Genomic DNA, 13725 nt, shown 5'->3' with positions numbered 1-13725 from the left:
CCATAATTACAATATTTTAAAAGCTGCAGTCCAAGATTTGCAAGCTTTCTACATTTTTTATCTTGTTTGTTTATTAACAAGATCTTAAAACATTTTTTTTTCCTGGCTTGGAATTTTCTTAAACATTTCAACAATAATTTTTGGTGTTATTTTTGTCAAAGCCTTGATCTTTATGTTATAACTATTCTGTTACATCTTTGATTATGAGAAATAATGGATGACCAAATTTTCTTTTCTTTTTGCCATCTGTTCGGTATATTGAAACTGTTGGGATTAACCGAATTACAAAGTAGAGGATTTTTTAAAATGTATTTTTCCTTACTTGGATAAAAGTTATATCAGATTGATATCTAGATCTCAGACATAAAGGTGTAATTGAAGATGGTTAAGCACTGTGATGTTATTCTTCTTTAAATGACTAACCTGGACTAAGAGATTGGAGCAAGAGGTATTTTGCAAAATTAAACCTGTTTCACCTGAACATGTTTTAACTAGTTAATAAGAAATATCAAAACAAAAACAAGGAAAGAGAAAAATCAAAACCCTAAGGTCAATGATCATCCATTCTGAAAAGTTAGTATTTGATGTTTAAATTTGTTTTGGGGGGTGTCTGTCTATAACATAAGTTTTAATAACCTAGCTCAAATGCAAATTTCTAATTTTCAATTAACTTAGGAATAATTTTGTTTGCTAAACTAAAATAAATGAATGACAAGTCTGAACCTTGAAATGTTCTAGATAGAGCTTTTTAAAAAATTCCAAATTTTCAAAAAAAAAAATTAATCATGTGGCAACTGTATAGCTCAAGCTTTAAGTATTAACTTTTAACCTTTGACCTTACAGATTTTAACCAATGAAATGTCTCTTTAAACTTTAAAGGAAACAATGATAACGAGCGCCTGGCGATTGCTAGACAGCGAATTCCATATCGGCTTGGTCGAGTAGTTGATGAATGGCTACTCGACAAAGGTAAAAACATTGATTAAAACTTCAAATAAAAAATAATTTGAACATAACCAAGTAGTACTTCATTGTAACACCAATAAACATAAAACTATAAATTTTTCAGTAAAACTAAATTAAAAACAAATTTTAAACAGTTAAATGTAGAGTAAATATTTGCATACAGTGTATATAATAATTTCTATACATTTTAGTGGTACCGCCTGGTTAATAATCATACCCTGATAACTTAAGGTTAAAGGGACTGTTAAATATAATCCACTAACTCAATCTATGAAAATATTCATAGCAAATATTAATCAAACTGATAAATTATTCATTTATTACGTTACATGTTCCTTCAGCTAAATTATTAACTAAATATCTATATATGTATGTAGTTATGAGATCTTCGTTCCTGAAACAAAACAAAAATCATTTTTTAAACTGTAGGTTATATCATAAATAGTGGACTGTATCATTGCCAAACAAGATGAAGTCCCTTTAACATTTGCTACCTTCTAAGGAGATTTTGGAACAAACACTAACTAAAAGAGCTTAAAGTTGTGTGCATGCTGTTATTATTAGCAGAATCCAATCTGCAAAAAAGAATAGTATGTTTATGAATATTCCTATTGATAATGGGTTTGCACTGGTGAGGATTTCTTTTTAAAAAAAAAAAAAGCAATGTGACATGACTCTTCATTGATATGTGTATCATTCCTTGAAATTGTTTTTACATTAAACATTTTTGTTGCTTTTTTTCTTTAGTTGATGGCCTTGCTGAAAGATAATCAGACATTTCTCTTTCTCTCTTTTTCTTTATCATTTTTGTTTGTTTCTGAAATGCTCAGCATAGAATTATGTATCCCATGCCTTCTCAGTGTCTACATGTGTGTATATATGCCTTTCGTAAAGGAGTAACTCAACTTTCATATAGGTTTACACAGAAATGATTGTATGAAAATAATACAATACACACATATTGTGCAATCCTTGAATATTGCACATTTTACAGCATATGATAGCCCTATATCTGTTCCTGCCATACATTTAAGATAAAGAAAACTATTTGGAAAACAGTGTGAAAGGAAATAGTGGGAAATAAAGTCAATAAAATGGCAATATTAACAAAATTCTCAGTTCGCCTTTTTATCACCCCCCACACACAGCCAAAACAGAACTAAGCAGTTACGCATATAAAACAGTTCTGCATTCCATAACACCTCATTAAAACTCATATGAAATATGAACAACTTTCCTTTCTTATACTTTATTACTCTCATCCTTCACCCCATAATCTGTTAAAATCATCCTCTTTAAGAGTGCGGTGTTCACAATCAACATTTTTTGCATGTATGTAATATTATTTTCACAGGGCGTCAGCTCACAATCTTCAATAGCCAAGCAACGATAAAAATTGGAGGCAAGGAGAGAGGTCACCCATTTCAGGGTCAGCTTTCTGGACTCTACTACAATGGTTTAAAGGTCCTGAACATGGCTGCGGAGAATGACGCCAACATAGTGATAGAAGGGAATGTCAGACTCGTTGGTGAAGTGCCTTCCTCTATGACAACTGAGTCAACTGCCACTGCAATGCAATCAGAGATGTCCACCTCAGTCATGGAAACCACTACCACTCTGGCTACCAGCACAGCTAGAAGAGGAAAGCAACCTACAAAAGAATCAGTTGTTCAGGTTAGCCAAGCGCCATTTCATTTTTCAATGTGTGGTTTTCTTTCTAGAGTTTCAGCATATACTTTTGCCTTTAGTAGATGAAAAAAAAAAGAATCTTCATGAAGCTGTAAGGTTACAGTCATCAGACTATGGATGCAACATTGACTTAAATGTTGTAGAAGGAAAGCCGTGTTGATGTATGGTATGCATGTTTCTGATGAAGTCATGGAAACATATGCTTTTTAATATTAATTAGTCCAAAAGGTTTTTTAAAAGAATTATTAGTATAAAAAGGTATTACTATATTTCTTCTGATTTTTGAATATATAGGCTGTAGCAAGTACATTTTCTGGAAGGCCATCATGAGATAACAGCGCACCTGTGCTAATACCCATAGTATCAGGTTACTTTTTTATATACTAGTTTGAAAAAAGCAGATAACATCAGGAATAAGGAATTGGTATCATAAAACAGTAACTATACTAAAATTAACCCTTTGGACTATTTTATAGTAAGTATAACTAAAAAACTCCAGAATTTTGACTTTTTCAAATTGAGCAAATTAATTACCTTGAATGCCTTAGAAATAAGGAATAATATTTCTGCTTGCTCCTTGCTAAACTCAATTTATACCTTATGCAAGAACAACTGTATATTTAGCTAATATGTCATATTAATAACCTGTCCAATCATCAGTTGTCTCCCAGATTTTTCATTATTTATATTTTAGCCTAGAAACCTAAAGTTTCTGGGATATATGTAGAAACATTCATAAAAATGAAATGTGGTTGTTATACAGGTTGTAAAAAAATGTAATGCAATTTCCAAGCATGAAGCAAGTGAGACTCTAGCTGCAATGTGTATTACTTTACCAAACATATCTTGAATTTGTCTTAGTGCTACTTAAAGTTTGGATTTAGTTTGAAATTAGCTCAATTTTGTACCATTCCAGGTTTCCAGTTCTTGTTATTGTGAGCTTAACCTACCACCTTAAGGTGATGCCTTATGGAAATAGGACTGAGCCATGTGAGCTATTGGTAAAATCATACTTGAACTCTTGCACATGTTGAGGCAATGTTAAGTTATTCAGGCAGGCTCACTTTTAAGAGTATATAAGATGAAGCGTGTTTGAAGGTAATCACATTCACTGCAAATCAGGCTGAATACAGCTTTAACAAGTAGAGCATGCTCTAAAATGACTTATTCACTAAAATGTGTGCAACTGAGAACATGCAGCATTATGTTGTGGTTTAGAATAATTCTGCTTAGTCACTTCCAGCACTTTTTCTCCCACAGATACTGAACATTATATGGTCACTATGCATACTTAACTGTTGTTGGGCCATTTCTGTGAGGGAAATGATTTATTGTTTTCCAATGTCCTTTCCCTCCCTTGTAAAAATTATGAGTTGTTTCATTTGAATGTCAGGGCTTCCTTCTTGCTATCATATCTGGTTTGAAGTCATCCAAATAGATAAACAGTTACAATAAATTATTTCTAGTTACAGAAAATTCCAGCACCTTACTGCCTTCTGTAGAGCATTTGCATTTATGTAACATGGTTTGACTTGCTCCTTGGCTACATTGTTGTCACGGATTTGTCCCTGGAACTCACCATCTGTATCTATAACAATTACATCATTATTTCACCATCCATCCACATATATATGTGTATTAATGTTATGCAATGTAAATTGTAGTACTTGAGGTGGAACTGGCGGCTATCAGTATAACAAAGGTGAGTAGGAAGATATTTTAATTATCCAGTTCTGAAGGCAATTTAAATCTGAAGGTTCAAATTGTTCTTTCGTGAAGTCGAAAGTGGCTGACTCTTGTGTGAGCTAACTTTCATTTCATTCTGGATCATGCTTCCTAAAACATATGTAAGTTAGCTAAAATCCTTATAATGAAACAAGCATGCATAATCTGGTGGTTTCCTGGACTTTGAATGTTTTAGGGCAATAAATAGGTTACCAGCATTTCATAGCCTTCATTCTTATATTTTTATATAATATTGGATTTGTATCTCATGTATTATTTGTTGTGAGCCGCTCCGAGTCCTCGGAGAGGGGCAGCATACAAATCTAATTTTTATTATTATTATTATTATTATTATTATTATTATTATTATTATTATTATTATTATTATTATGGTGAAACAAGTGAAGATTTTTTTTCCTGGTATATACCAATTAGATTTTTAAAGTTGTGTCATGTACTTTATCTGGAGACACCTGTCCCACCTTAGACAAAAAGCCATCTGGTTTATCTTGGGTCACTTATTCTCAACCCTAAGAAGCCATTGAGAAGCCACTAAACTCCCCAGGAGTCAAAAATAGCTTGAAAACAACACTTTTTTAAAATCCACAACGATTAGATTGGTTAGATTTATAAATACATTTTCTTTTTAAGAGTATGATTGCTAAACTACACAAGACAGGCAACAAAATTAAAAAACAAAAGTGTGAAGTATTCCAGTTCTAACCAATCAGGCAGAGCCAAGACCTTTGTAGGAGAGGCCATTCCATTTTTTCATCTTTTTATTTTCCAGAAAATACCGTGCCTTCTCCAGTCACTGATTTTGTATAGCTATGATTTTGTTTAGCTATAGCTGGGCTATCTTGTTGCTATTCCAGAATCATTGTTACTATAATGTTATTTAATGGAAAATTCACAATTCTTCAGCTAGGAGTTGAAGTCCACAAGTCTTAAAGTTGCCATGGTAGGAGACCCTTGCTTTAGGGGGCTGATGAGGTTTTAGTTACAAAGGGATTTGCACTCAAAAATGATTTTGCTGCTAGTGTATTTATTAGATGAAAACTTGGAGAAATGTTACTTCAGAGATGCTAATGGTAAATATCAGTGTCAGCAGGTTTTAGGTTCTCGATTTTCCTTATCTAAAATATTACCTTTATTTAATTTTTTGTTTTGTTTTTGTTTTTGTTCCTATGCTGAAATAATTACAACTTGAAAAATAGACATAGTTGGAAATTATTATTTTTAGGCTATCAATAGAGCATGAAACATTTTTGTTTGCTTGAAATTTTTTGTTCATTAAATGGCATTGGAAAATTGTAATCACATTAGAGGGAAAGGAAGGAAAGAAAGTAGATAAAAGTTTAGGGAAAGTGGATGAATATTGACAGTAATGTACCTGCTGGGAGAACCTTGATCTCTACGATGAGATGAGACTAAACTATGACTACTGGTAGCAGTAACCTAAAGAAATCTTGCTTTAGATTTTTCTAACCACCTAAGGAATAATTCACATGACAACTCTGTGATTATGCTCAATTTTGTGATGATAATAAAGAGTCATTCTTACAGAGATGTAATCAACTGAGCAAGATATTCTGACAGTTAGTATGGAGAAGAAAGAGAAGATGAAAAATGGAAGGCACAAGAATTAGATTCTGTGAGAAAAGTGGAGTATGGTGAGTATAGCGAATAGCTTTGGTAGAGAGGAAAAATCCATTATTAAGGCAGCAAAAAGATAAAAAGCTGCAGAATAAATAGATTTATGAAAATGTCAAAGATAGACATCCACCCACCCCTAATTCATATAATATATGAAAGGAGGAAAGGAAGCAAATTAAAACCTACAGAATGCTGTTATTATAGCCGGTGTTATTAAGACTGAATTTTAGATCTATGTATTTTCCTTTCTTGATTTAGTCTATCTTGTAGGATAGAGAGCAAACAATGGTTGTTTTGGGTATGTATAAAGATATAAATGATTTAAATGAAATCTTGGTTTAGATCCACAGCAGATAGGGATTGCAAGCACTATGGCAAGTTGGAGGCTTTGGAAAAAGATGGGAGTATAGGAAAAAGGACAATTATGGGGATTGGAAGAGAAAAAAATAGCAAAAAGTGTGAGATCATTCTCAGTGAAGAATGTTGGAAACTAATCATTTACTTTTCCTTGTCCTCAAGCCAGAAGCCTTTGAACTCTGGCTGATTTTGCTGAATGCCAAGTCTGCCTTTAATATATTTTCTCATATCCATGATTTTATTTATGGGTGAGAGAGAAAATCTGGCCTGTATTACTGAAGAAGGAGGTATTCCCCTTTATAAGCTGTGTCAGCTGGCATAGGAGAGGAAAGGTAACAGGGGTCATCTGGGAATCTCTGATAGCATTTAGAGGCACCGTTCCAGTGAACCATTGTCTGTATGATTGGCTTATGGGACAGGCTGGGTTTGTCCCCTCTGATGAGGTTCAGCAGCCTGGCAGTATCCCTGACTGGGCGGCTAGACCTCATCACAGGACTGGCTGTGAAGTTTCTAAGGCAAATAGTGCTGAGTGACATCAGTTTGTCTTCTATGGTAGAGGAGGTCAGAGCAGCCTAGGAGTTTATAGCCACTGTGGATGTGTTTCAGATCATCAAAGGCCCAATTCATGTAGGAGGCCCTACATTCGATCTGTGTTTTGTTTTATGGCAGATATAATGTTATGTGGACATGAAAGATATAGCATATAATGGTCAGATCATACTCAGTTTTAAGTAAAGTTCACTGATACCACCAACTTCAACAGAGAGAATAGACCAATTTGATCAGTCCATCACAGAGATCTCATTGAATTATGTAGTTTCCATAGGGCACTTTCTGAGGCTGTAGTAAACTTCTGCTGAGTTTGTTTGTTTGTTTGTTTGATTTGTATGTCGCCTACTTCTGAAGGACTCAGGGTGGCTTACAGCAAAGATAAAAACAGTGTAAATTGATAAAATACAACAAGTAATAATAATATAAAAACCCTCTAAATATTATCACTACAATCATACCATCAAACATCCCAATCAATTCATGTCTAGGCTGGAATTAAGGTGTCAATTCTCATGGGCCTCAGGTCTGCCAGCAGAGCTAGATTTTCAAAGCCTTTTAGAAAGCCTATAAGGCGGGAACAGTATGGACCTGGGGGGGGTAGTTGATTTCAAAGAGCCGGGGCCACCACAGAGAAGGTCCTCCTCTGCATGCCCACTAACTGACCCTGCTGAGTCGACAGGACCTGGAGAAGGTGAACCCTGTGGGCTCTAATCGGTCACTGGGAAGTATGCGGCAGGAGATAGTCCTGTAAATGAAATAAGTCCTTAAAGCCCTTTATGTCCTAAGCCATAAAGGGCTTTAAGGACTTATTTATTCTATTTATTTTATTTATTAAATTTGTATGCCGCCCCCCTCCACAAACTCGGGGCAGCTCACAACAGTTAGCACAGGGAGGAAATTATATCCTTGCATAAGTTTACACCTGAGCAGCTGCTCCTTGTAGATCCTGGAGAGTTTCTTGAAGATGAAATAGTAAAGAAACCTAAAGCAATGCTGGTGAAAAATAAACAGTGTATGGGATTGGAAGCAGGTAAGAGCTCATTTTTGAGTTCATACAGAGCAGCAAGACATAAAGCCAGACAAGGAATAATGGATGGAAACTGATCAACTAGAGATTCAACCTGGAAATAAGGGAAAAAAATTCTGACAGTGAGAACAATCAACCAATGGAACATCTTGCCTTCAAAAGTTGTGGGAGCTTTATCACTGGAGGCTTTCAAAAAGCAATTGGACTGCCATTTGACAGAAATTATGTAGGGTCTCCTGCTTGGGCAGGGATGTTTGGACTAGATGTCCAAACACACCTGCCCAAATCCCTTCCAACTCTATTAAAGTCCCTTCCAACTTTGTAAATCTGAATCTGAACAGTATTGCATTTTGTAGCCTTCTTTTACATCTATCATAGTAGGTGTATGAATTGACTTTGAGATTTTAGAGTGATGGTGGGATATTCTATTCAATAATTCTCTACTTTCCTAATGAGTTGGATCCTGTGATCGTGGGGATCCTGCAACAGTGGTAAATGTGAGGACCAATTATATTATTTTCAGTGCTTTGTAACTTTAAATTAACACTAAACAAATTATTATAACTTGATGAAACAGATGTATTTGCTTTACTGGCATGATGTGCTTTGTTTTAGCACATAGATGCTCAGTACCGTTATCCCCAAAGAGAGTAGAATATGTTCAGCATCTTGCAAGATGCAGTTCATTCCCATATGAAACCTCCTTTAAATATTACCTTTATGATTAATTCTGCTCTTTTTGTTGTTTTGGACTATTCTTTCTTTTCATGCTTCCTTGCTGCCTTCTGAGTGAAGTGAAGGATATTGACTTTAGAACTTTATTCACCTCTAAAGGGAAGAATCATACCTTTTCTTCCAACATTCAATTAATGGATGCAATAGAGAAAAGAGGCAATTGAATATTAACTGCTAATGGAAGATACTTAATGATGGCACAAGCAAATGTAAATTTAAGGAGAAAATGAGCTGATAAAAATAAATGGTCTAATCAATTAGAGATTATTTGGTCCATTTGCAGAGTTATTGAATTCAATTAAAGATTACAATTCTCATTTTAAAAATATCTTTCAATCCCTTATGATTATTTGTCTAAAAAAAAATTAAAAAATGGAGCTAGACTTCTTTTACTAAACATAGGTATTTGCTGAGCCAGGGTGGTGCAGTGGTTAGAGTGCAGCACTGCAGGCTATTTCAGCTAACTGCTAGCTGTAGTCCTGAGGTGGGTAAAATGAGGACCCAGATTTTGGGGGGCTGTATGCTGATTCTCTAAACCGCTTAGAGAGGGCTGTAAAAGAACTGTGAAGCAGTATATAAGTCTAAAAGCCATTGTTATTGCTATTCAGTAGTGGTTCTCAGATGTTATGAATACAGTTAATCAGGTATGAATCAACTATCCTTCTTTCATCAACATCACACCATTTTTATTGACCCAGGCAAATGGCCAAAATGGAGTTTTAAGACAATTGATCCATATGGCTGATTTCTTTCTTTCATAGACCAGACTTGTGGAAACTTGCTATATTTGTATGGAAACCTGATCACTTCTGGGATTTGCCACCTGCCCAAGCCCAACCTCTGCGATACAGGATAGTCTACTATTTGGCATGTGCATAGTACCAAATTCAATTTTGAACATTATTTTGTGAGGCTGAAAACATATACGGCTTTAAACTGTGTGTGCCAGCTGCATCATTACAGATAATACAGATTTTTGTGGGCAAACTGCTTGAGTGCAGAATAATTTCCCATAATTCTTGTGTTCCAATTCTAGATTGTATCCTAGCTCCAAATTCTTTCCAATATCCTAATCTTGGATTATAGCCTAGTCCCAACTATGTTTCACATTTCTATCCTGCCTACCCTCTTTCAATTCTTGTTGAGAAGTTTTCTCACAGAGATGTTTTCTGAAACAAATGACAATGGATTGAAAAATTATTTAGAAACAACTCTCCTTACCTGAAATCATAATTGGTCCCATAGGTCTGAACAGTTTGTAATTTAAGTAAATTCAATGCTTCTCCATTTTAACCTAGATTAATTGTGTATTTGAACCTGTTCTTGCAGAGTACTTAACTTTTTGTAAGCCTAGTAAAAATTTAGTGCCTCTTACAATTTTCATAGATGGGGAGGTTTTGCAGTATCCTCCCTAAAATATCTGCTTTCAATTTGTTCATCATATAATTGCCATAGTTGAAAAAGAGTGGGGCCTCTCAGTAAATTAGGTCCTCCACTAATTTTAGCAAGGAAATCAGAAGGATTTGTAGTTATCTGGAAGATAGATTTGGTATCTTAAAATATTTTGCTCATTTCTTCAGTACGATTGTACTCAAGAAAGGATCCAGAGGTGATCCAGGAAATTATAGACCAGTCAGTTTAACCTCAGTTCCAGGTAACGTGATAGAAACCATTATTAAAGATAAAATTACTGGTCACATAGAAAAACAGGCATTGCTGAAAGAAAATCAACATGGTTTCTGCAAAGGCAAATCATGTCTTACTAACTTGTTAGAATTCTTTGAGGGTGTAAATAAACACAGAGATAAAGGAGACCCAGTTGATATTGTATATCTTGACTTTCAAAAGGCTTTTGACAAACTCCCTCACCAAAGACTCCTAAAAAAGCTCTTCAGCCACAGAATTAGAGGACAGGTCTTGTCCTGGATTGGTAAATGGCTAAATTGTAGGAAGCAAAGGGTGGCAATAAATGGACAATTCTCTGGATGGAAAAAGTGAGAAGTGGTGTACCCCAAGGTTCAGTTTTGGGACCTTTACTTTTTAATTTATTCATTAATGATCTGGATGTAGAAGTAAATAGTGAGATAGCAAAGTTTGCTGATGACACTAAATTGTTTCAGGTACTGAAAAGTAAAACTGATTGTCGGGAGCTCCAGAAGGATCTCTCGAAATTGAGTGGTGGACCACAAAGTGGTAAATGCATTTTAACCTAAACAAGTGCAAAGTTATGCATATTGGGGCAAAGAACCCCAATTATACCTACCAACTGATGGGAACCAAGCTTTCCGAGACAACCCAAGAAAGGGATATTGGTATTTTGGTGGACTGCTCAATGAAGATGTCAACCCAGTGTGCAGCAGCAGTAAAAAAAGCAAATTCCATGCTTGGCATGATTAGGAAGGGAATCGAAAATAAGTCAGTAAGTGTTACATTGTCTCTGTACAAATTGATGGTGAAGTACTGTGTACAGTTCTGGTCACCTCACCTTAAGAATGATATATTGGAACTGGAAAGGTGCAAAAAAGGGCAACAAGTATGATCAAGGAAATGGAGCACCTCCCTTATGAAACCAGGTTGCAATGCCTTGGTCTCTTCAGCCTTGAAAGACGGCGTTTAAGGGGTGACTTGATCAAAGTGTATAAAATTGTGCATGTGATAGAAAAGATGGATAGAGAAAAATTATTTTCTCTATCATAAAATGCTAGGATGAGGGGTCACTCCCTTAAGCTCATAGGTAAGAAAGTGAAGACAGATAAAGGGAAATATTTCTTCACCCGGAGGGTTGTTAGTTTATGGAATTCACTTCCAGAAGAGGTCGTGACAGCTGTCAGCCTTGATAGCTTCAAGACTAATTTAGACAGATTCATGGATGCCAAGTGTATCGGTGGCTATTGAAACAGATGTCCATATGCCGCCTCTATGTTAGTTGAAGCAGGCAGGATTCCCTTGGGTACCATTTTTTAGGGGTCAAGGGAAAAGGAGGGTTTTGCCTTCTCTTTCTACTCAAGATCCCCATGTAAAATTGGTGGTCCACTGTGTGATACAGAATGCTGGACTCTGTGGGCTTTGGCCTGATTCAGCAGGGCTCTTCTTATGTTCTTATAATCATTACATATTTTAAGCTAAAAAGGAATGTTGTTTGCCAATTTAGCTTTAGAAAAAAATGTATCTTTGATTTTTTGCTTAAAACCTTGGATTTCCTAAATCTTTATTATACAATAATGTAATTTGCTTTATTTAGTGTGTTCATGTGTGTTTGTATATATGTATGTAAGTGTGTTGTGTGTCTTTCCCCGTCTCCAAATTGTTAATCTCATTTAGAGATTATTTTGATTTGGTTGTTGCTGGTAGACTACTGTGGAAGACACACTGGAGAGGCATGTAAATGTGTCACAAACAGTAGCTGAGCCTCTGCCTTTATGTTTCGTGGTAGGCATGTTCTGAAGAAACTAGAGGCCAATTCCAGCATCAATTGTTACACTGAAGGAGCACCTCTACATTCAAACAGAGAATGAGGTTGAATTTAGATACAGGTTCACTCTCTTGAATTTTGATTTCATGCTTAAAATATCTGTGCAGATTTAGTAGACCATTAAGTTTGTTTGTTCATGGTTCTATATATCTGGAATCCCTAACTACTGGATCATGCACTAGTCTGTGGCCTGTTAAGGAACCGGGCTGCACAGCTGAAGATGAAAGAAGTGTGACCCGCCAACAGCCCATGCAGCTGGTAGCTGATTCAAACAGTGCAGAGGCTCATGTGGTGATGCACCAGCAGCCCATGTACTTGACACCCAATCAGACAGTGAGAAGGCTGGAGAGGACTCAGTGCCAGGGCCTTCAGAATCTCCAGAAGTTCCCATCAGTGATGAGGAAGTAGAGCAGAGGCCTATTCTCAATGCACGGGCACGCAGAGCTGCCAAAAGGCAGGAATGGTTCCTCAGGAGGAGGTCTCTTTGGGAATAAGACTCGTGGCTAGCCTATCTAAGGGATGGAGCAATTTGTAGGAAACAATGTTTGTTCATATTCCTTCAAGTCTTGACTCTGATTGGCTTTTGTTCTCTCTCTTGGCATTTTTTCTGCAAATTGCTTCTGGGCATTTTGCCAACCACTGTAAGCTTGCTGATATCTACAACACTGTTGACTCATCATTGAGTTAATATTTTGTGGACTCCTGCTGGAGAATTAACAGCCAGTGTTCAGAAAAGACTGTTTTAAACTGTATTTGTGTTTGACGACCATTAAGAAAGCTCATTAGTAGTCCTTAATTAGTAAAGTAAGATTTGTATAGATTTTGTGTGTGCTGCATTCTTTGTGGTCTGTAGCTTAGGCATAACAAGAAACTTCATCTGTATTTGCAGCAGTTACCCAGTGCCAGCATCACTGCCTCAGCTCCATCAACAGGCATTAGATTCTTATAGTGTGTGAACCCTACTGTAAATTGTACATGTAAGGTATCTAAATTGCACAACCCTCCCCCATGGGTCCGTGAAAAAATTGTCTTCCACTAAGCTGGTCCTTGGTGCCAAAAAGGTTGGATACCACTGTTTAATACCATTCATGAAATATCCATCCATGGGCTAATTCATGGGATTCCCAAATATTCTTAGAGAATTTATTTTTCATTGCTACCAACTTTACCAAGATCTTTGACTCACATGGGAATATTCAGGTTAAAAAGTGACCAAAAACAAATATACTCTGCAGTGCATAATAATATTTCTCCATCCCATTTTTAGTATTTATTTTTTTAAAAAACCAAGGGAAGCTAACATGATGTAAGGCAGAGTAGAAACTTCTGAGAACTGTTTGTAGAAAATAAAACAACAGATGGCAGTTTTGCTTGTCTTATGATATACAGATGTTCGATACAGATTGGCCACAGATTGGATCTCTCTTTTCCAACACAACCATTTTGAATAAAATATTCCCAATCTTCTACATGTCCCTACTAACCCCAAAAGGTTAAATCCTCCTGAATTAGACATGGGAATGGTAATAAAAGGGTACCCATGTAG

General features: G+C 35.9%; 1 protein-coding gene across 12 annotated transcripts in view; it reads left to right on the top strand.

The window, feature by feature from the left end:
- NRXN1 (neurexin 1) overlaps window positions 1-13725 on the top strand; it is a 921413-nt gene that overhangs the window by 783194 nt on the left and 124494 nt on the right. For 9 of the 12 annotated variants that reach the window (XM_070734726.1, XM_070734725.1, XM_070734724.1 and 6 more), the window contains 2 exons: window positions 880-969; window positions 2321-2640. In XM_070734726.1, coding sequence (XP_070590827.1) covers window positions 880-969; window positions 2321-2640 — 410 coding nt within the window. The remainder of the gene's footprint in view (window positions 1-879; window positions 970-2320; window positions 2641-13725) is intronic. The other 3 variants (XM_070734728.1, XM_070734727.1, XM_070734733.1) reach the window with 1 other exon arrangement.

The sequence above is a fragment of the Erythrolamprus reginae genome, chromosome 1, assembly GCF_031021105.1.
Source record: "Erythrolamprus reginae isolate rEryReg1 chromosome 1, rEryReg1.hap1, whole genome shotgun sequence".
Lineage (NCBI taxonomy): Eukaryota > Metazoa > Chordata > Lepidosauria > Squamata > Dipsadidae > Erythrolamprus > Erythrolamprus reginae.
The sequence above is the reverse complement of the archived record's forward strand: the minus strand, read 5'-3'. Positions and strand labels throughout refer to the sequence as shown.